Source organism: Rosa rugosa, chromosome 1 (assembly GCF_958449725.1).
Source record: "Rosa rugosa chromosome 1, drRosRugo1.1, whole genome shotgun sequence".
Lineage (NCBI taxonomy): Eukaryota > Viridiplantae > Streptophyta > Magnoliopsida > Rosales > Rosaceae > Rosa > Rosa rugosa.
In genome coordinates, this window is record NC_084820.1 from 27241833 (window position 1) to 27262794 (window position 20962).

Below are 20962 nucleotides of genomic sequence, written 5' to 3' on the forward strand. Positions count from 1 at the left end.
TCACCTGCAAGCTAAGGAAGAGGATATCCTAACACGAAGCCCCGACAAGCGCTTCGCGCCTCCACAGAAAACCAGGTCGACGCAGCCTCACGCACCACTGTCTTACAACTCGATGCCCTCCGATTACAACAACCAATGTCGCAAAACCAGACCTAACGTCACCCTTGCCTTCAAATCCAGCACCGGAACAAAATCTTTGCCGCTGTCCACGTACCAGACTAGAACGACGCCTTAAGACATCCTCTGGCCGGCAGGATCGAACCCGACGTCGTCGCTCTGCTACACGAAACCCTAGGTTTCAATATATGGAGCTTCGAATTTTCGAGAGCTCTCTAAAATTTTGTTAAGTACGATTAATTTCTCTAAACGATGTAATAAGTACAGAAGTGGTTAAGTTGATCTTTAATTGCACCGAATTATCTTAGATAATGCTCCCTATTAGAAGTAAAAGAGGTCGTTTTGTTTTATTTTATTTTTTTAAATAAGGGTTGTGCGGCTGCCCTCAGGCCTTTACTAATGAAACGGATGAATACATAGGGGGGGACATGATGTCTAAACCCCTTATTACAATACGCATCAAGAGAACCTCCCGAATAATAACAGGAGTCTCTATATCTACAATGTATTCAAACATGCACCTGATAGCAAAAAGTGTCATACCGACTACTCCATTTGCTTTACAATAACAGTGGCATATCGGAAAGTTAGCAGTGCCATAGTACCAATAAATAATTAAGCAGCTTTCCCAATATGCTGCCGATCGGAAATAAAACCAACGAGACGTCGTTTCATCCTACCAGCAGGAGGTTGCAACTAATGCATGATCCGCCGCCTCGCTAAGGCAGACAAGGCATACTGAGAATGCAGACATGGACAAAGTCCACATGTCCTTACCAAGAGTCGGAAAGGATTTATTGTAGTTAAAATAAACCTACAATTGAAACCTAATAATAGGAAAACATAATACCTAGGACAGAACCACAAGCAAAGGCCCAAACCCACAGGAGTGGCCCAAACCCGCCTGACAGGTCCATAGCCACAAGAGAGGCCAAAACTCGTAGGACGGGTCCACAACCCGGACTTGGCAGTTGTCTCCCTCCCGTGCCCTCTGAGACGGATGACCGCCAATGACGAGCCACACCGCTAACGATCCGCGACCGGCATCAGTGGCCACACCAAGCGGTGGTCTTGTGAACACCGGCGTTGAACCATGAAGGCCAAAGATCTCCAAACACGGTGGTCCGCCATGGTGCCCAGTAACCAGGTAGATCCGGAACGCCACCCTGCACCAGACCGCCAAAGTCCCGGGAAGAGTGGGGTGCCGGCCTCGGTGACCCGCTTTGGTGGTTGCAGACATGGCTGCCAAAACATAGTGCTCCAGCACCGCTCCTTCTTGTCCCCGCCGCCACTCAGAATCGGGCCTTTACTTGTGGGATGACAACTGATACCTACGACATCTACAAGTCCGACGACACCATCACAGGGGCGGGCCGCCGGACGGAGCAACACAACCTCCAAAACTCCAAGCACGAAACCGTTTCTTTTTCTTAGTAACTACTGCAGAGCGATTTTTAGTATTTCTTAGGTCGTTTTGTTTTATATAATTTCGGTGTTGTATTAATCTATACTATTATTAAGAGAAGAGGCTTTGTTAGTCAAAATCAAAAATTTTGACAGAAATGACCCTAAAACCTTAACAACCTTTGAGAATTAATTAAATCACAAGGGCCATTATGACAATTGCAAATTATATATATATATTTTTTTTTTTGAAATAAGGGCCGATGCGGCTGCCCTCAAGTCTCCATAAATGAAACTGTCAAATACAAGGGGGGGACATTGAGCCTAAACCCCAGATTACAATAAGAACCTAGAGTACATCCTGAAAAGAGATCCAGTGACGACTCTACTAAACAATTGTATTCAAAACCACACCAACTAGCAAAGAACTCGCTCCAGACGGTTCTATTTGCTTCCCAGCGGTGACACAACGAAAAGATAACTAGATCTGCAACTCTTATACAGCTAAGCATAATGTCCATCCTCACAGCTCTCCTATCATGTTGCCACTGGAATCTACATCCAGTGGCACGAAGTCTCATCCTGCCACTAGGAGGCAGCGACCATTTGACAACGCAAGGAACTCGCCTCCTACCTAGAGCAGACAAGGCACTGAGAGTGCACCCACAGGCACGAGGCCCGACATGCCCTACACGCCAAATGTAGGGACTTATTGCTCGCAAAATGCGCAAACCAACTAAACAACAAACAACAGTAAACAACACACTGCAAACAAAAACAATAAAAACAACAACAAAAAACAAGAAGTAAAAGTCCAAGCAGCATGGCCCTGACAGTAAGGCCCAGCCCAACTCCCGTACACCACCACCAACCAGCTCCACCGTCCACCAGGCAAGCCACCAGAGCGCACCACCATCAACCCGCCACCTTGCACTGAACCGTCGCCGTTGCGCATCACAGCGCCACAACACCGCCACACCACAAAGCCAACCGACCCAGAACCCGGCCGACGTCAAAACCCAGCTCACCGGAGTAATCAGATCCAGATCTCTGCAACGAAATCGAAGATCCAGCCACCTCCTGGAACCCAGCCTCGACCGAGCCGCCCTACGCAAATTCCACAAATTCCACTTTTTTCTCCCACTAACTTCTCTCTGCAATAACTGTTTTCATCCATTATCTTTTATTTTATTTTATTTGTTCTGAAAAGAAAAATACTTCTACATGCAGAGCATGTGTAGAGAAATGTTAGTTAATAGTTAACTACATGGGGTCACATTTATCCACTATTTAACGTAATCAATATTCATTTATTTGTTTCAATCACGTCTTAGACGCACCACATGTTTACATTGTCTTGTCAAATTTATTCATCTATTACTTGTCTCACTTATAATGACTAATGAGCAGATCGGTAATAAAAAGGAGTCTAGTGTGAAAAAAAAAAAAAAAAAAAAAAACAAATGTGGCATATGTAGTTCCCCAACAGCTAGTAATTAGTTTGAGTAATGCTAATTGAACCACATTTTTGGATATCACCTGCATCGCACATTATATGGTAACTCATGTGACAAAAAGTCCAACCTATCACAGAATTTCATTAAATGACTTAATTCTACCACATCAGCTGCCACATAAAGTGTGATGCATGTGATATCCAAAAAAGTAGTTTACCTAGCATTATTCAATTGGTTTTGTATCATATTGTTTCAAACTTAACCCTCTTTGTCACTAAGTCTAGGTGTAAGATTTTAATTAAAATGACTCGGTGGTGCAGTTAGTAGTATTAAGGCATCAACATATAGGTTGTATTTTATTTTGTCAATTCTTAAATGAGACTTCTTTTCATTCTTTAACACAGGCATCCAATTCGCACTTTTAAAAAAAAAAAAAATAGAAGTTGAATTCATTAGATCAACAGTTAAAAACTAGAGTACCTACAAAAACTTACATAAGAAATCCGGCAAGAAAATTTGAACTACCTACCTAAGGTAAAGAAAACCATTAAGATCACTGGGAATCTGGGACGCTCACATTTAAGCAAGCCTATTCAAGAATGAGCAAACCTACTGCTCTACGGAAATGAAATCATTCAACTTGCCATCACTTGCCAATCATGCAATTGTGGTACAAACAAGAGACTAGAAACGTCATAGAAGACTCATAGAACTTCATTCAGACTCACACAAGCTTAGAACCTTAACAAAGAAAATTAAAAAATAACTAGCTCTTGCCTTTTCGAGTTGGAGCTTGTACCAATAGCATGATCAGCCAATTCGCACCTTTTGACAACCCTACAGTAATTAAATGAGCCAAAACATTTTGTTGGAAAAAGTGTAGTCATTTTTCATTTCTTGAATTTAAATTATATATTAGATATATGGACATAAAAACTTGATTCCATGGTTCTCGATAAAAATATATTAAATAATAGTAAGAGTCTCATCTAACTAAACACATTCTTTAAAAGAAGTTTTTTAACAACATTTTCTAATGTGTCACTGTATTTGCATCCCCTAGACATGTCGAACCCCAGAATGTGAAGAAGTGTATGGTCATTTCTAACCTAGCTCTTATTCATGTGGAAGCCACTACATTGTTTAAAACCCCTTAGCCCACCTCACTCTTACGCATGTCAGTGAGAATTGAACTCATGACCTTTACAATGTTGGAATTATAATTTACCAATAAATCACAATTCACCGACTGCTGGTGCACGTTAGTACTCTAAATTCCTTCCGATATTATTTAAGATTGTACAATTTTATAATGTTCAAACTCTTAAATCAATTGTCCCTCAGCATAGCTTTGAATTAGATTCTTTTTTCATTCCTACCGCGGTTTGTCTTTTACAATGATCCAATATTACTTCAACTATCACTTACAATATACTAGATGCACTAAGTTTCCAATCTGCTGGTCTCCATCTCTCTTCTAATAGGGCCTTATGACTATGCGGATAGCCTATCAATCATGGAATGGAATAATCTGGTTAACAAACTTGTCTCACTCTCTGTACTCAATGTGCTCCAAGTAATAGTGGTGTACATAAGTCCACCTATATCATTTATCTATATTAATTAGAAACATCAGAGCACCAATGGGACTAGGCGATTTGTTTAAAATATTGTAGGAGTCAAATGATTACACATATAGGCCTACTAAAACAAATTAGCAAAGTGCAGTTTAGGCTGTCCATCTCTATCATTTAGGCTTTTGAAAATCATGATAGTTTCACATTGTCCCCAAGAACAACAATTCAAAGTTGGTTTTAATTAGAGCTAAAATTATTTATCACCATGAACTTTATACCTAAAATTATTTGTATCCTTAAACTTCTAATATGAATGTTTGTGCCCTTGTACTCTCCAACGTGATTGATTATAGCCAATCCTTAACTAATCCATCAATTTCTTCATATAGTGTTACCCACTCAAACTAGATTTTAGCCTTCAAGCATGCAAGAAACACACCATTTACATGTCCAAAGCTAAAAACTGACCCTAAATGGACTCTCATCATCACCAATTTATGAAGAAATTGATGAATTAGTTTATTAATGGCTTTGGTTGATCGGAGAGTATAAGGGCATATGTGATCAAATTAAAAGTTTGGTGACACAAATGATATTAGGTGTAAAATTCAGGGTGGTAAAATGATTTTAGCTCTTTTAATTATTACCAAAAAAAAAAAAAAACAAAGTTGGTTTAAATTCAAATAAGGATTAATTAAAATACAGATTTCATACCGGATACTTTGCACAAAACCGGATTCTAGTCCAAGACACAAACTTGAACCACTTACATATGATTGGTTAACTAGGAATCAATTATCTGTTAGCTCAAATTTTTGTTTAGGAACTCGTATCAAAAGTTTCCATATGTTCTTTGAAGTTCTAAAGTTGTAGGAGATTACCGACCCTTCTCATTTCTTTAATTTCCGAACTGGAAAAACCATTCAAATGGAACTTCACATAACCCTAGCCATTTTTTTCTACGGTAAAAGGATTTGTTTTATTTTACAAACATAAACTTTCATAACCCTAGCCATTTGTAACCATCAAATGCAATCAAGAAGTCCAATGCATGAGGCATTAAGAGGGGATGTTGGTCCACCTTGCAAATGAATAAGGGTATGTGAGGCGCTAACCACAACCAAGGTCGTATATGAGGGTAGTAAAATGAGGCAACCGTTGCTAATATATATCTGGTTTCTGCATGTGCACACTTTTGGGTGTTGGTAATCTCTTTATAGCCGAACTTTCGGTGACATGTTTTGGATTAAAGATGGCTCTGCGACATAATGTTAAGTTACATGCATCTTTCAGATCAAAAAAAAAAAAAGTTACCTGCATCCTCGTGGAATCTTGCTAACTCGGTGATGGCAGGGCCAGCTTTGGGCGAAAGCGATGTGACAAATTAAGCCTGGGCTCTCAAGCCATGAGCCTTAAAAAAATTAAAAAAACATTATGCATAGAAACAAACACACCTTTAAGGATAAATTATTTTTCATTAAAGTCTCTTAAAAAAGTAAAATAAAAAGAGATACACTTTTAACCGATACATTGAGTGGCAATAAAACACTTCTATGAAAACATAACGGAGACAGCTTGCCGATATTGTTGTGTTGGTAATAGCCTCCCATAAAATTATAAAAAAAATAAAAAATATGACACAACTATGCCGTCGAAATATTCCTCGGCAAAAGCCTTTTATATATATATATATATAACTAGATACACCATTTCGTAAGACATTTTCATCAGTAAAAGCCTTCTATAAAAAAGGAGATGTGCCTAATGACTTTCATCAGCATAAGATACCACCCATAAAAAAATAAAAAATAAAAATAAATAAATAAATAAAATTTAAACAAAAAAACTAAATTACATAATGAAAAGGAAGACATCTCTACCAATGAATATAAAAATGGAGACACCTTCACGTACAAATTATATTGTATATCGGCAAAAGTCTCAGGTAAAAAATAATACATCAACTAATAATTTATCGTTTAAGACCATCAAAGTCTCACCATCTAAGGTACAACAATCCCCAGTTTCTACTAGTAGCATGACACTCGTTTGGGTATTCCACAACCCTATTTTCACAGTTTACACAATTACATTGCTCTCATTTTACTCACTATATATTCAAAGACAAAAATTCATGAACAAAAGAGAATGAATAGAGGACCTAGTTTCAACTTGAACTTCAATTCTCCTCTTCTTTGTTAGTTGATATTGAAGTACGAAGTTTATTCATAGAGAATCTTACTGTTATATGCATCTTATGAATTTGATTTTCTATTATTGAGTTTTTCATAATTCAATCCCCATTTTCAACTGGAGGAACAAAAAGACTTTTGATTAGAAACATTCATCTACGTGATGTGCTATATAATTTTATGTTTGGATCACTATATTTTTTTAATAATGTTTCTTATATCAATTATTTAAAAATAAAATAGTGTACCCAAGGTTTGGAGAATGCCATGAATTTAGTTTGTCGTGAGCGCTGAATTCTCAAGATCGGCCCTGGATAAGTGAGATAATCATCCTTTCTGCATCTTTAATGTCTAGCTGCAAAGCTCTCCGGTTGGGAAATTAAACAAGTACAATTATTCATATCTAGACTGTATCACTGTAATATGGATCGATCAGGTTGACGAAACCCCTCCCGCCCCTGGCAGTCCGGCACCCCCAAACCCACCCCAACAAAATAAAAAACATGCATCGGAGAGCTTATCAAGATAGATTAAGATGGAAAATCATATTTTGACACCGAATATTGGAGCAACAAATGAAGAGGTCTAAAATACTGCAATAGAAAATTATAACTAGTACCAAAAATATGGTTAACCGATGCATATTACGAATCCATGTTGAAAAAACTGTCTGCAGAGCTGTTGTCAAATATGATGCTGCATAAGTAGTTCCACTGCCTAAGCAAAATGCAAATACTTGTCATAGCAAATAACTATAAACAAACAAGAGCACACAATAAATAACAAAAATATATCAAACAAAAGGAAGTACCACTAGACAGCCAATAAGCCAACCTTTGCACATATTAGACAATTATGAACAAGGAGCAGCTCTCCAAATGAAATTATAAACATTATCCTCAAACTTACAGTATCAAATTTTCCCATATGTATATATGTACAAAATGAGAGTTGAGGCCAAAATATTAGTTCTTTCAGCCATATAGCATCAAACCATTAACACTCGAGCCAAAATGCTGTACATATGTTCAAAAAGGCTGCAGGAGCATGTCTGGACTACATGTGAGACTTACTACTTTGCGCCAGTAACGAGTTTTTTATATCCCTGTAACTTTGGAGCTCTTCTAAGGCATCAGCTGTAGTTTTTGATGTTATGAGCCCTGAAGATATAACACTTGAGGAATCACCAGGCTGAACTGGTGCCCGACTCTCAGAAGAAAGATTGGCCTCTTGTTTACTATCACTCCACATTTCAAGCCTGCAGCCTTGTGACAAACTTACTGAATCTGAGACCTCTTGCCGAAGAGGTGGGGCTTTCTTTAGCATTTTCACAAGCGCGCCAACAGCAGCATCTTGGGATTTTCTAATTGGAAATAATCCTCCAGGCTCATGCCTTTGGTCAAAGGATTCAGGTCTGCTAGGCAGCAAAAAAATGAGATCAAATTAGAGAAAAAAATTGATAGATATGAAAGCAGCAACTGCATTTGACAAGAAAATCAAGGAAACCTTAAAGTCATGACCAGAACCACTAGAGGCAAAGAAGACAATGACACCTTATTTCAGCTAAAACAAAAGTTGTTTAATGTGCATGTGATGAACTCCTTTTAGCTCAAATGCCTTTGTATTATAATCAAAGGACTCTTCTTTTTGTAGCTCCATGCAAACATTATTATCAATTCATGTATGGCACTTATCACCATATTAGACAACAGATGAGTTCAAACATGGACTCATGTCTATACCTATAGCAGACACAAGATCAGTTCATAAGTGAGCTCATGAAGTTTACATAATGTCAAAGAACCTTGCCCTAAAGATTAAAAAAAATCACGACGTTCATGGCATAATATCACACCATTCTCAAACGGTCCGCTCCTAAACCAGGACTTGTTCAGGAGTTCCTCAGTTCTTTTCAGCTAGTCAGAAGAAGCTCCTGTCAATTGTTAGCTTCTAAACTTCTCATAACCCTAAAATTCCTCAACATGTGAAATCCATTACCCTTTAGTCGCCCTTCCCCAACTAACGTACTTGACCCAAGTACAAACAACACATTTTAGTCATAAGAACAGTTACAATACAAAAGTTCAAGTACAGAATTTTAGTCCATCATTATATTACTTAACGCATGCACCAAACCTAGATAACCAGCTTTAGAGTCTAATTTCCAAGCTACAACACGTTTGAAGCATAGGATACTCAACTGTAGCAAATAGCTAGTTGGGTACTTGAGGGGATTCAAACCCCAGGCCAGATGGGAGCAAACCATTGGCCATTCCACTAAACCCTCGGTGGAAATAGAGTGCTCACAGGCAACTAAAATTGCAAAACAGAATCAAGTCCTAAACAGCTAAACGGCAATATCAATACTTTCTAAATTGAGAGCAGGAAAGGGGCACAAGCACAACAACAAAGGGGTGGCTCCCTGCAATAAGCAAGCATATCTTAGTTATTGTCAATATCTCCCAATCATTTCATGGATTCAACTAACCAACCTCCTCCTCCCCCTCCCCCCCCAAACCAAAAAAAAAAACACTGTCAACCATGTGATACTATTATGTTGAAGCATGTTAATTTCTTATTTCTGACTAGCCAATCTCACATTGTTTTTATGAGCCAAGACCACTAGATGTAGCACGCATGTCAATATGGTGCAGCCAAGATGCCAAAGTAATCAACTCTTGACTTAAAATTTATGTGTCAAACTATAAAACAATAAAAAAGCACAGACACATTAACGAGTAGAAAGTGGAATAGCTTATGTAAATACTTGAAAAAACATAAGTAATTCAGATATAATGTATTCACTAGATAAAAACAGAATATTTTACCTGCTACCGGGGTCTGTCACATCATCATCATAATCAAACGGGCAAGGATACTCCGAATCATCAAAATCATCAGGAAAAGACCTAGTGGAGCTTCTGGAAAAGGATATCTGCGGTGAGCCGCCTGATGGTATCTTAAGCCCAGAACATTGTCTAGACTCCCCTTTCCCAAAAGAGAATAACTACAATGGTAAAAAAATAAAAAGAGTCATAAATAAAGTACATAAAATAAACTTCAAATGAAAAGTTCAACTTGATGAGCATCTGCAGTACCTTTTCAACTGATGTCCCAACTGTAGCTTTATCAGTCTTCAAAGTACCAGAACTTGTACTCGTAAGGGGGGGAGATGGAGGAAAATATAGCTTCTGGGATGATGCAGGGGAATTAGCACGTTTGGCCACTGGGGCACTGAATGGTGCACTCTCAGATCGTAACAGATTCTTTGAAACATGATTGCCAGGAATAGAGATTGGCAATGATGGAGAGGCTGATGGGGACAGTGCGGGAGAAAAGCCAGGTGAAGGACAATACTCATAAAAACCTATATCCTTCTTATAATCAAGAGATGTTTCAGGCGGATAACGTGGTAAGCTTGTGGGTGGGAAATGGCGAGATCTTGGGTTAGAAATTGAAGCATGAGGTTCTGAACGCGTAGGCGAAGGTGAGAAAGAAACTGAAGGTGGTGAATCTATACCATGGTCATAACTCCAACTATGACGCCTCGAGAATGAAGACGATAATGGAGTGGCACGTGATAATGATCCTGTCACAGGAAGGGATGGGAACCTTTTAAGCGGGTCTGCCAATGGGCTCCCAACATAGTCTGGTATAACTTGTGGAGACATAGGAGTCGACGGTTCAGAGCTTACATCTGAAAGTGATGAACAATACAACACTGAAAGGCAAAGCCTACCACAAGCCGTATCCACAGGGGTAAACTCAAACCGCTGCATTTCTGCATCCTCTCTACATGTGAAGGGCTCAGCAAAAGAGGCCACCCGGTGAGCAAGAGTAAATGGAAGAATTTGGCCAGACGAATTGAGGTCACGATAAATTTTATAAGCAGGCAAAAGCCTAACAGTAACATACAAAGACCTCAAGAGTAATATTGATTTCTTATACAACATCTGTAAAGGATTATTGCTCGACCTCCTACTCCCTGATTTTGTATCTCTAGTCTTGCGAGTATCATACTGCAGTACCCATCTCTCTATAATCTTTTCACTCTTTGCCTCACACCAAAAATCTTCCTGCTCATAATTCCAACAGTATGGATACCGCTCTTTCAATGACAAGTTCCTAGCAATATCCCTTCTAGGTGAACATTCCACCGGGTCACTAACAAGTCGTCTCTGGACCAAAACCACATCAACCACCATAGGTTCAAAATTGCTCTGGCGCCAGAGATCAAGATTCTCCAGCGCAGCAGGGCATTCTCTTAGAGCTAAATTAAACCACTTATCCCTCGGCCTCACACTCGAGGAGGACGAAGAGGACGATGATGGCGACGACAAGGCTTGTTCGCCACTATAATTTCTCGAGGACATATATGGAGTCCTCGACTCGAGAATTATGTGAAGACTTTTAGCATAGAATTCAGTGATTATTTGTTCCTTCTTTGCTGCTTCAGAGTGAGTATTATTACCATGAGAAGATGCCATAATGTCAAAAATATATATAATCGGCACGTACCCTTTTAAGAAAATCACCCAATTGATTGATCCTAGCAAGACTCCAGTTTTATTCACTCCACTGCAAAACAACCAAACCATACAGAGATCAAATGGCTTCCAAAGCGAAAACCCATTATCAATACAACTCAAGAAAATCAAAGCAAGCTGATTTGCCTATAGATATAAACCACACATACTTCAACACAATCCCAGTCGGTCACAAAGACAGTGTAGCAACAATGATCAAAAACCCAGAAAAACCCAAAACAGCCAAAGACCACTGATTCAAAGAATTTCAGATTAAAAAGATAAGATCAAAGAAAAACCAGAGGTGCATCCAACTCAAGAATTAGAAACAAGGGGGGCAAAGACGAAGTCCTTGTTGAGCAAGAAACGCGTTTGGTGATGTGGGTTTTTTCACTTTGTCACTGATGGGTTTCCAGTTTATATCATTCGAAATTTCGGGAGCTAATATTTTCCGCGAAATTGAAGAACCCTAGAGAGGAGGTTATGCTAAAGAAGCAAAACCCAGTATGGATATCAAGAAAGAAAAAGAGAGAGTACGAAGCTGACTCACCAATGAGCGAGGGAGAGAGAAAGAGACCGAAGGTGAGAGTATATCTTTGTGTGTATTCTAGTTTGTAGACAGAGAACGTAGTCGAATACAGGCTTCTAATAATTTTCTTTTTTCTTTCAAAAAAAAAAAAAAATTGGAAAAGTTTTGGCTTTTTGGGGTTCTTATCTGCTTCTTCCACAAATTTCAAGGTTTGTTTTCCGTCGGAGGTCAAGGTCCCTGGGGCCAATCAGTGGGCTGGAGCTCCCCATTTACTTTTTCGATTACTTATGAACATAATTATTTGACCAGACTCGTTCACATACTTTGTTGTATGATTTTTTTTTTTTTTTTGCTTCTTATCCTTTATTGATGGATGGAGTCAAGGAGGATTCGTTGATGTTGAAAGGGTGTAGACACAAGAAATTTAATGAAAATAAAATTCATTAAATAATTCGGTCTAAACTTGAAATTGTGACTGACCAAGCTTAGTTGGCACGTGAGTCTCACACAATATACACGTGGCTCGTGAGTTATCAAAGTCAAGAGAAAACATATCGGTGAATGACAAAATATATCAAAGTATGCGAATGACACATGACAACCCGTGAAGCCGTGAAGGGGCTTTATTGCCGATGATTGATGTATCCCGATTAAATCAGGTGATATTAAGACGGATCAACTTAATCAAATTTGTGGGAGGAAATCACCAGTCCCAGTATTTTCTGTCCCACCAGTAGCACTCTGACACCTGTATTCTACATGACATCTGTTTAACTCTGTTAAACTCATTTCTTTTTATTAATCTTAAATGAAATATACTTCATGTCTCCTCTTCGGTCCCAAACATCCATTGCTGCAACGCCACTGTCGTGCTTCCCGAGTAAAGAAGTTTTGAACTCCAAGATTTCCAGCCGATGCAACCCAGTTGATAACCCTTCTCCTCTCAATCTACATTATCCTAAAGTTGATACATGCCAATATATTTTGAATATATTTTGAAGTCATCAAGTATTCAAGTGCTTCAAAGAAAGTATCGGTGGATTTTCAAATTTGGGTTTTGTTATTGAATTTTATAACTTTCTGTATTTTGTTCGTTTTGTGTGCTAGGTTGCTTCAGATTAGTATTCCTTATTAAGATTTGGGTCTTTGCTATCAATTCAATTTGGGTTCACTATCAATTAGTCTAGATCTCCAATCAATTTTGGGGAAGCTTAATTTTCATGAGCTGAGTTTCAATTGTTCAAGAGGAAAAAAGAAACGAAACAAAGGAAAAGGTAATCATTAATTGCTTCAGCAAGATTAGCTTTCAATTACGTGAATTGGTCTAAGTTGGAGGTGAAAGAATGAGAGTTCCAAAGTGACAGCCTTCCTATGGAAGATCCCATTCTTTTCATTCTTTTTTTGGAGGCTGAAGATTTAGCAAGAGATTGATGAGGTGGGGAAGAAGAGCCGACTCACCTGAGTCTTTCTTTCCTTTTCCATTTTTTGGTCATTGAGTATTTTTTTTTTCTTAAAAGAAAAAAAAAATTGTTGGTTCTAGTTGGACCTCCAAATTTGATATTTGGACCTCTCATACTTATTAAACCTCTACTTCACTTTTTTGAATACTTCAAAATCTAAGTACACCTCCTTAGTTTTACCAAAACACCCTTGAACAATTAAATCTATATTTTCAACAATTTGTTATTTTTTTTAATCTCTTATCAATTCAACCAAGAAAAATTTTGTGAGGGGAGCTGCTTACATTTTTTGTGTACTTTCAGTGACTGAATCAGAAAGTGATTCTTGGAGAGGCCGAACAACTAGACAATTATAAAGATTTTTCTTTTAATTCATATCATAGGCTTTTTATTTTATTTAAAAAAAAAAAATTTGCAATATTATCCGGTTGTAAAAAAGACTTTTGGTCCTTTCAAAAAAAAAAAAATTTGGTTATGAAATAATTTAGTAATAGCTATACCAAAATATTTGTTAAAGGAAAATCCAAATCAAATTGTTTTGATTTACTTTTGTATTAAATGATAAGGCCATATATAGAAATTATTTTAGGTAAATTATAAAGTTATATAAGGAAATTCCAAAAAAAAGTTTGAATGTTATATTAATGCTATGTCCAAAAGAAAATTGAATGTTATATTAATAAGGGAGGTAAGAAGAGTATTTGTTTTTTTTTTTTCCTCTCTTTGTCCTTATTTGTCTTTTCATATGAGTTGACAAAGTCTATTGATAATTGAAAAAAGATGGAGGTCCAAATATCAAATTTGGAGGGTCTAACTAGAACCACCCAAAAAAATTGAGACTTAACGGAGCTAGATTTCTGTTAGTGGGTTGATAGATGTCGTCGTTTTACTGGTGGGACAGAATAGGGACAGAAAATACTGAAACAGGTGATTTCCTCCCTAAATCTGTTGATTCCGAATAAAATCAAGCATTAAATGTCATGTATTGATTTGATATCATTTGAAATAAATTGATTGATCATGGAAATCAAACATTAAATTAATTGACCAAAATGATTAAATCAATTAATTCAGAGTGATTAATTTAATTATGTCATTAAGGAATATAATTAATGATATGTCATCAATGCGTTTCAATGATATGCTGACAATATAAATATCACCTCTCAAATTAAGGGGAGGGACTAGAGACAAACAGAAGAAATCTCTCTGAAGTTCAAAAGTCTCTCAAGCTCGTGAAGAACGAAGCTGCCAAATAGCTTGTTCCTTCACCTCACCGACTTCAGACAAACAAGGTAAAGCACCCAAAAGCTCAAAAGTTGTCAAACTCGTGGAGAATCAACAAGCACCAACCTGATTCATTCACCATCAAAGCCGAAAGACACTAACCACGTGACACTGCTCGTGGTCCAAGTCCGACCAAGATCAAGCCTCTGCAACCTTTGATAACTATCGTCACTTCTTCACCTTCTCTGAAGCCATCTCCCTCTGTTGGGATCCGCCCTCGCCTCCATCATCACCGACGCCATCTCCCAAACACAAGCAGATCCCAATCAGCTCGGAAATTCGCCGCTAAACCACTCCCCTCTTGTTTTCATAGCCTACTTCTCTCTCTCCCAGTCAAATCTCACTTTCTCTCTCCACATCAAGCCTCAATTTGGAAACTTTTCACTGAAAACTACCAAGGAAAAAAGAAATTAAAAAGGAAAAAGAAAAAAGAAAAGAAAAAAACGGGCCGCCGGCATGGAGAACAAGAATTGGGGTTTCGGGTCGATCTGGATTGGTTCGCTGACGTGGCGCTACCGATGCAGCAGGATACGATGGTCATTAAAAAGGAAAAAGAAAAAATAAAAAATAAAAAATAAAAAATAAAAAATAAAAAATAAAAAATAAAAAATAAAAAATAAAAAATAAAAAAGGAAAAAAGAAATTAAAAAGGAAAAAGAAAAAAGAAAAAAAGGAAAAAGAAATTAAAAAGGAAAAAGAAATAACATAGGGGTATATTGGACATTTCACCTAAGGCCAACTCCTAGTTTGACGAGGGAGGGACCAATCAGACGAAAATTTTGACGTTAGGGACTTTTCAGATTAATTGAGAATGTCATGGACTGAAACGAAAAAATGGTCATAGTACAATGACTAAACAGAATTTAATCCTTTTTTTTTTAGGAGAAGACGTCAGAGTATATATTGAAGTAGTCAATCAGTTTGTACACAAAGTGGCTATGAAGCCACTGATTTCTGTGGGGACAGACCCACTCCAATACAGATCAAAATTAGAACCTAATGCATACCTAGCCAGCATAGTGGCGACCTTATTTGCAGTCCGACTAATATAGCTGAAATAAGAGCCATGAAGGCTCCCCAATATAGTTGAGATATCGTCATAAACTCTACCCAGCAAAGAAGTATTCACCCCTTGTGAGTTGATGGTAGTCACAGCGTGCTGGCAAGCAGACTCAAAGGCAACTGGAGCAAGGCCAAACCTATCCACCAAATTGCATGCCGCTCGGCAAGCCAAAGCTTCAACAGTTTGCAAACTTGACACCCATCTCACCTTAGAGCAAACACCACCCACTATTGAGCCAGAACTATCTCTAAGCACAACCCCAATACCACCTGAAAGGCTGGAAGCATCATATATCCCAACACAATTAGCCTTAAGCCAACCCGGGGAAGGTGGAGTCCACTGTGAATTCCTTCTCCCCACAACCTGGCGTGAAGGAGCTTGAACTGACATGTGAAGATGATAAAAAGAAGTAACCTGGAAAGCTAACTGATCAAGAGATGCAAACCTGCCATTCCAAAGTCTCTTATTTCTCTCTTTCCACACAAACCAGATCAATATCAAGAATAAGGAAGCATTCGGTTTAGTTAGATGCCCCAAACACAAAGCCAACCAATCACGTACAGAACCATGCACCATATGCAACGTCTGCACTATTCCCAATGAAGGAAAATAATTCAATAAATCCTTCACAAAAGGGCATTCACAACTAACATGCATAATGGTCTCCTCAGCATTACAAAAGAAACAACCATCCAATATAGGTACTCGACGAGAACAGAGCTGTGAATTAGTGGGCAAAATGGAAGAACAAACCTTCCAAAAGTGAACTTTAATTTTTCCAGGAACATTTGCGAACCAAATAGACTTCCAAAATTCGGAAGTCCCACCACCTTCAGAAGAAGAAGAGCCCCCATGTAGTAAATCAAAAGCTAACAAATATGCGCTCTTCATAGTAAAATTACCTTTAGCATCATAATGCCAAACTAATCTGTCAGGTACATCCCATCGGCTCAAAAGGATGGCCAGGATCAGCTCAGCATCACACTGATTAAACCACTCTCGCACCAAATCGACATTCCAACAGAGTCCGGAAAGCAGATAATCCTTGACCCAAAGAGGACCCCCTTCCATATGAATAACAGGCCGGAAAGTCACAGGTCTAGGAATCCACAGATCATCCCAAGCATGAATAGTCGCTCCATTCCCCACCTGCCACCTTATACCACTTCGAAGTAGTGATAGAGCAGAATAAATGCTACGCCAACATGCAGAAGGAGGTGATGTAAGAACACAGTTCCAAATATCACCCTGCAAAAAGTATTTGGCCCCATACAATCTAGCTACCAACGAAGTGGGATTACATAAGAAGCGCCATTCCTGTTTAGCCAAGAGAGCAGTATTGTGTGCATGTAGATCTCTAAACCCCATCCCACCAACTTCCTTAGGTTGGCAAAGTTTAGCCCAAGAAAGCCAATGAATCTTCCGATTCTCAGCCTTACTACCCCACCAAAAACGAGCACATAACTGATGAAGTGAATCACAAAAATGTTGTGGGAGCATAAAGCAATTCATAGTGTAAGTAGGCAGTGACTGAGCAACCACCCTAATAAGAAGATCCTTACCTGCACCACTGAGTATTTTACCCTGCCAACCTACCAGCTTCTTACTAAGCCTTTCCTTAATAAAAGCAAAAGGCTCAGTTTTATTCCTACCCAAATAAGTCGGAAGACCCAAATACTCCTCATGCTTAAGCACAATCTTGACCCCCAAGGAATCAGACAATAGACTCTGTAGACCACCACACACTTTCTTACTAAACACCACACTGCTCTTAGCATAGTTAACCTTCTGCCCTGAAGCTAACTCATAAGTAGAGAAAACTGACTGGATATGTGTGAACTCTTCCTGGGTAGCTCTGCCAAAAAGCAGACTATCATCAGCAAAAAGTAAATGGTGAATAGTCGGCGCCTCCGGGCATATCTGTATACCCTGTAATAAACCCAAAGCCGCTTTACGCTCCAACAGCATAGAAAAGACCTCAGCACATAGCAAGAACAGATAAGGGGACAATGGGTCCCCTTGCCTCAACCCTCTAGAAGGAGACAAATAACCATAAGGTTGTCAATTAATCAGAAAATAATAACGGACAGTTGTCACACACTGCATAATAATCTAGACCCACCTCTCAGCAAAACCAAGCCACAACAAGACTGCTTCTAGGAAACACCATTCCATGCGATCATAAGCCTTACTCATATCCAGCTTCAATGACATTATCCCTTCAGTACTAGACTTCCAGTTGTTAATGTAATGAGAAATCTCATTGGCAATAAGTGTATTATCAGTAATCAACCTTCCAGGAATAAAAGCACTCTGTACTGGTGAGATCAATATATCAAGAATCCTCTTTAACCGGTTAGCCACAGCCTTAGAACATATCTTATAAATCACATTACAAAGAGCAATGGGACGTAAATCAGACATGTGTTCAGGATTTGGTACCTTTGGAATCAAGCAAATATGTGTATAATTGAGGGACCCAAGCAACCGCCCTGAGTGTAAGAAGCCTTGTACTGCAGCCACAACATCAGGCCCAACCACCTCCCAATACTGCTGGAAAAACAGTGGAGGCATCCCATCCGGACCAGGTGCCTTAGTGGGATACATTTGGAAAAGTGCGGCCTTAATCTCCTCCGCCGAGTATGGTGCACATAAGTCATCATTCATCTCCCTAGACACCTTAGGCTGTAACAAATTAATAGCCTCATCCATCTGAGATCGATCAACATCATCGGACGTGAACATAGTTGAGAAATACCCCAGAACAATCTCTTCCATACATGCCTCCGTGGACTGCTAGTTCCCATCATTATCAAATAAGCCCAATAATCTATTCTTAGCTCTTCGATTTGATGCTTTATGGTGAAAATACTTTGTATTACGATCGCCCTCAGTCAACCATGTAACCTTAGACCTTTGTTTCCAAAACTTATGCTCAGCAGATAAAAGATGATCCAGCTTAGAAGACAACTCAACTTGTTCCAGCTGCACCGAGTCTGAGTGAGAACCAGAAAGCAAGTGTTGTAGTCTACTACGTATCATATCCATCTCCCTCCACCTATTTCCAAAGGTGGCCCGCTGCCAGTGATTCAAAGCAAAATGAGAGTGCATAATCTTTTGCTGCACCTGGAACATCGCAGTACCACCAACCGGGGTTGCCCAGCCTTGTTCAACAACTTGATGGCAGTCCGCATGCTGGACCCAAAAAGACTCCAACCTAAACCTCCGGGACCGCGTTCGCAGTGGCAAAGCACCCCCACAACTCAGAAAAATTGGGATATGATCCCCATGAATCGGGTCCAAGTGGGAAACCCTAACTGCCGGAAACAGGTCCACCCATGATGCCGACGCTGCTACCCTATCCAACCGGCATTTCACACCACCTCCTTGCCAAGTATACGAAGAACCAAAGAAACCCAGATCATGCAAATCACAATGCGCTAAAGCATCTCGCATTAGCTGCATCTGCGATTCGCGTCATGGTGCGCCTCCCTCCTTTTCTGCACTGTGCAGTATCTCATTGTAGTCTCCTATCACCACCCACGACAAAGAAGATGTCGTGCTCAGTTCTCAGAGTAAAGCCCACGTACGAAATCTTTCTGATGTGGTCGGGTGTCCATAAAACCCGGTCAGCCGCCATTGCTGGCCTGACCCGTCAGTCTCCTTGACCACAATATCAACATGGTGCCTTGATTTTGACTGGAAGCAGACGTCCAGACCATCGCGCCAGAAGAGAGCCAGGCCGCCAGAATGCCCCTGACTGAAGACGGCCTCACAATTCAGATAACCCACCTTCAAGCGAAGATTTGTCATATAGTCAACATCAGAAACCTTAGTCTCACTAAGGAAGATGAAATCCGATTTGTGTTTCTGGATGAGAACACACAAAGCCTGCACAGAAGCATCATTACCGATGCCTCTGCAATTCCATGCCATGATCTCCATAGAAATCGAAGAATAGCGCTGAAAAACCCGAAACCCTAGCCTAAGCCCTAGCTCCGCGTTTTCAATATGAAAAATTTCACAATATAGATAAAATTTAGTATGGTTCAAGGTCTTAGGGTTAGACCACAATATTTGAGTTTTAGGGTTTCATAAATCATTTTTATTTCTATTAGGGTTCGAAGTATCACAATTGAAAAAAAAACAAAAAAAACAAAAAAACAAAAATCACAATATTCAACAACTACAATGAACATGTTGGGTATCAAAAAAAGTTGATATCATAAAAGATTAGAGAAAAGACAAAAAATTAAGAAAAAGAGATGATGAAGGACCAACTTCTTCGTGCGTAGAGAGAAGAACTTTGATGGACCTTTTTTTTTTTTTTTTGAAGAGGAAACTTTGATAGACTTTTTGAAATATTTGGTCTGGAGGCTGGAAAATTATTGGAGTTTGGTATGTATAGTTAACACTACAAAGTCCATGATTATCCATGATTTTCTAATTCCATAAGTATGAATGATATTTTGAATACCTCTGTACTTTTATTCATTTTTAAAAGTCCTAATTGAATACCCTAGATTTTGGTGGAATTCATGAAGTCTTTAAAAATCCTAATTGAATACCTCAAGACTTTCATGGACTGTTAAAAGTCTATATTGAATACACCCAGACTTTTAAATTCTATAGATTTCTTTAAAAGTTCCACTAATTCCATATACAATACACCCCCCGAAATCTCTTGAAGTTCAAAAGTCTCTCAAGCTCGTGAAGAACGAAGCTGCCAAATAGCATGTTCCTTCACCTCACCGACTTCAGACAAACAAGGTAAAGCACCCAAAAGCTCAAAAGTTGTCAAATTCGTAGAGAATCAACAAGCACCAACCCGATTCATTCACCATCAAAGCCGAAAGACACTAACCACGTGACACTGCTCGTGGTCCAAGTCCGACCAAGATCAAGCCTCTGCAACCTTTGATCAACTATCGTCTTCAATTCGTCAACAAAGCAAATTCTCTATAAAGTTCTTCATCAAGCTCGTGGAGAATCAACAAGTACTAAACACACATGTTGATTAATCATACCAAAGTCGAAGAACACTCACCACGTGACACACTCGTGGCCCAAATCCGATCAAGGTCAAGCCTCTATTGCCCTTGTTCAACCATCATCTTCAAATCTCTAACACAATAAGAAGTTCAAAACTACAACCGTTCGATTCAAGATTAAGTGTTCGTCACCGTTGGATCAAATCAACATCAAAGATCGAATCAGAGGAGATTCTTCGTAAAGAATGCCCACAGAGATTGTAACCCTCAAATTCATTAATAAATTATATTATTTTTTACATGTGTCCTTTTATTGTTGCAGGATTTTTGCATTTACAAAAGGATATTGAATTCAGGCT

The 20962-nt window shown here is 39.0% G+C and overlaps 2 protein-coding genes across 5 annotated transcripts; both read right to left on the reverse strand.

Moving 5' to 3' along the window:
- Window positions 1-7525: 7525 nt before the first annotated feature.
- Window positions 7526-11944, reverse strand: LOC133724477 (autophagy-related protein 13b). 4 transcript variants are annotated; one of them, XM_062151232.1, is made up of 4 exons: window positions 11824-11944; window positions 9846-11325; window positions 9576-9754; window positions 7526-8161 (listed from the first exon to the last, which is right to left on the reverse strand). In XM_062151232.1, exons 2-4 carry the CDS (start codon window positions 11232-11234, stop codon window positions 7804-7806), a joined length of 1926 nt encoding a protein of 641 aa, XP_062007216.1. In that variant the 5' UTR covers window positions 11235-11325; window positions 11824-11944; the 3' UTR covers window positions 7526-7803. The 4 variants fall into 4 exon arrangements, with proteins under 4 accessions (XP_062007216.1, XP_062007214.1, XP_062007215.1 ...); XM_062151230.1 differs by lacking the exon at window positions 11824-11944 and adding an exon at window positions 11573-11817; XM_062151231.1 differs by lacking the exon at window positions 11824-11944 and adding an exon at window positions 11444-11817.
- A 3521-nt stretch (window positions 11945-15465) lies between these two features.
- On the reverse strand, window positions 15466-19077 carry LOC133725376 (uncharacterized). Its single transcript, XM_062152601.1, has 3 exons — window positions 18520-19077; window positions 17735-18405; window positions 15466-17644 (listed from the first exon to the last, which is right to left on the reverse strand). Exons 1-3 carry the CDS (start codon window positions 19075-19077, stop codon window positions 15466-15468), a joined length of 3408 nt encoding a protein of 1135 aa, XP_062008585.1.
- Between the last annotated feature and the right edge of the window lie 1885 nt (window positions 19078-20962).

Coding starts and splice junctions, on each gene's coding strand:
- LOC133724477 (XM_062151229.1), bottom strand. CDS start 11,345: ATGGTTTGGTTGTTTTGCAGTGGAGTGAATAAAACTGGAGTCTTGCTA. Junction 9,755..9,845: donor TTGGGACATCAGTTGAAAAG/GTACTGCAGATG, acceptor TTACCATTGTAG/TTATTCTCTTTTGGGAAAGG. Junction 8,162..9,575: donor GTGACAGACCCCGGTAGCAG/GTAAAATATTCT, acceptor GCTGCCTAGCAG/ACCTGAATCCTTTGACCAAA.
- LOC133725376 (XM_062152601.1), bottom strand. CDS start 19,077: ATGCAGCTAATGCGAGATGCTTTAGCGCATTGTGATTTGCATGATCTG. Junction 18,406..18,519: donor TTTGGAAACAAAGGTCTAAG/GTTACATGGTTG, acceptor GGGAACTAGCAG/TCCACGGAGGCATGTATGGA. Junction 17,645..17,734: donor TGGCTTGGTTTTGCTGAGAG/GTGGGTCTAGAT, acceptor GTCTCCTTCTAG/AGGGTTGAGGCAAGGGGACC.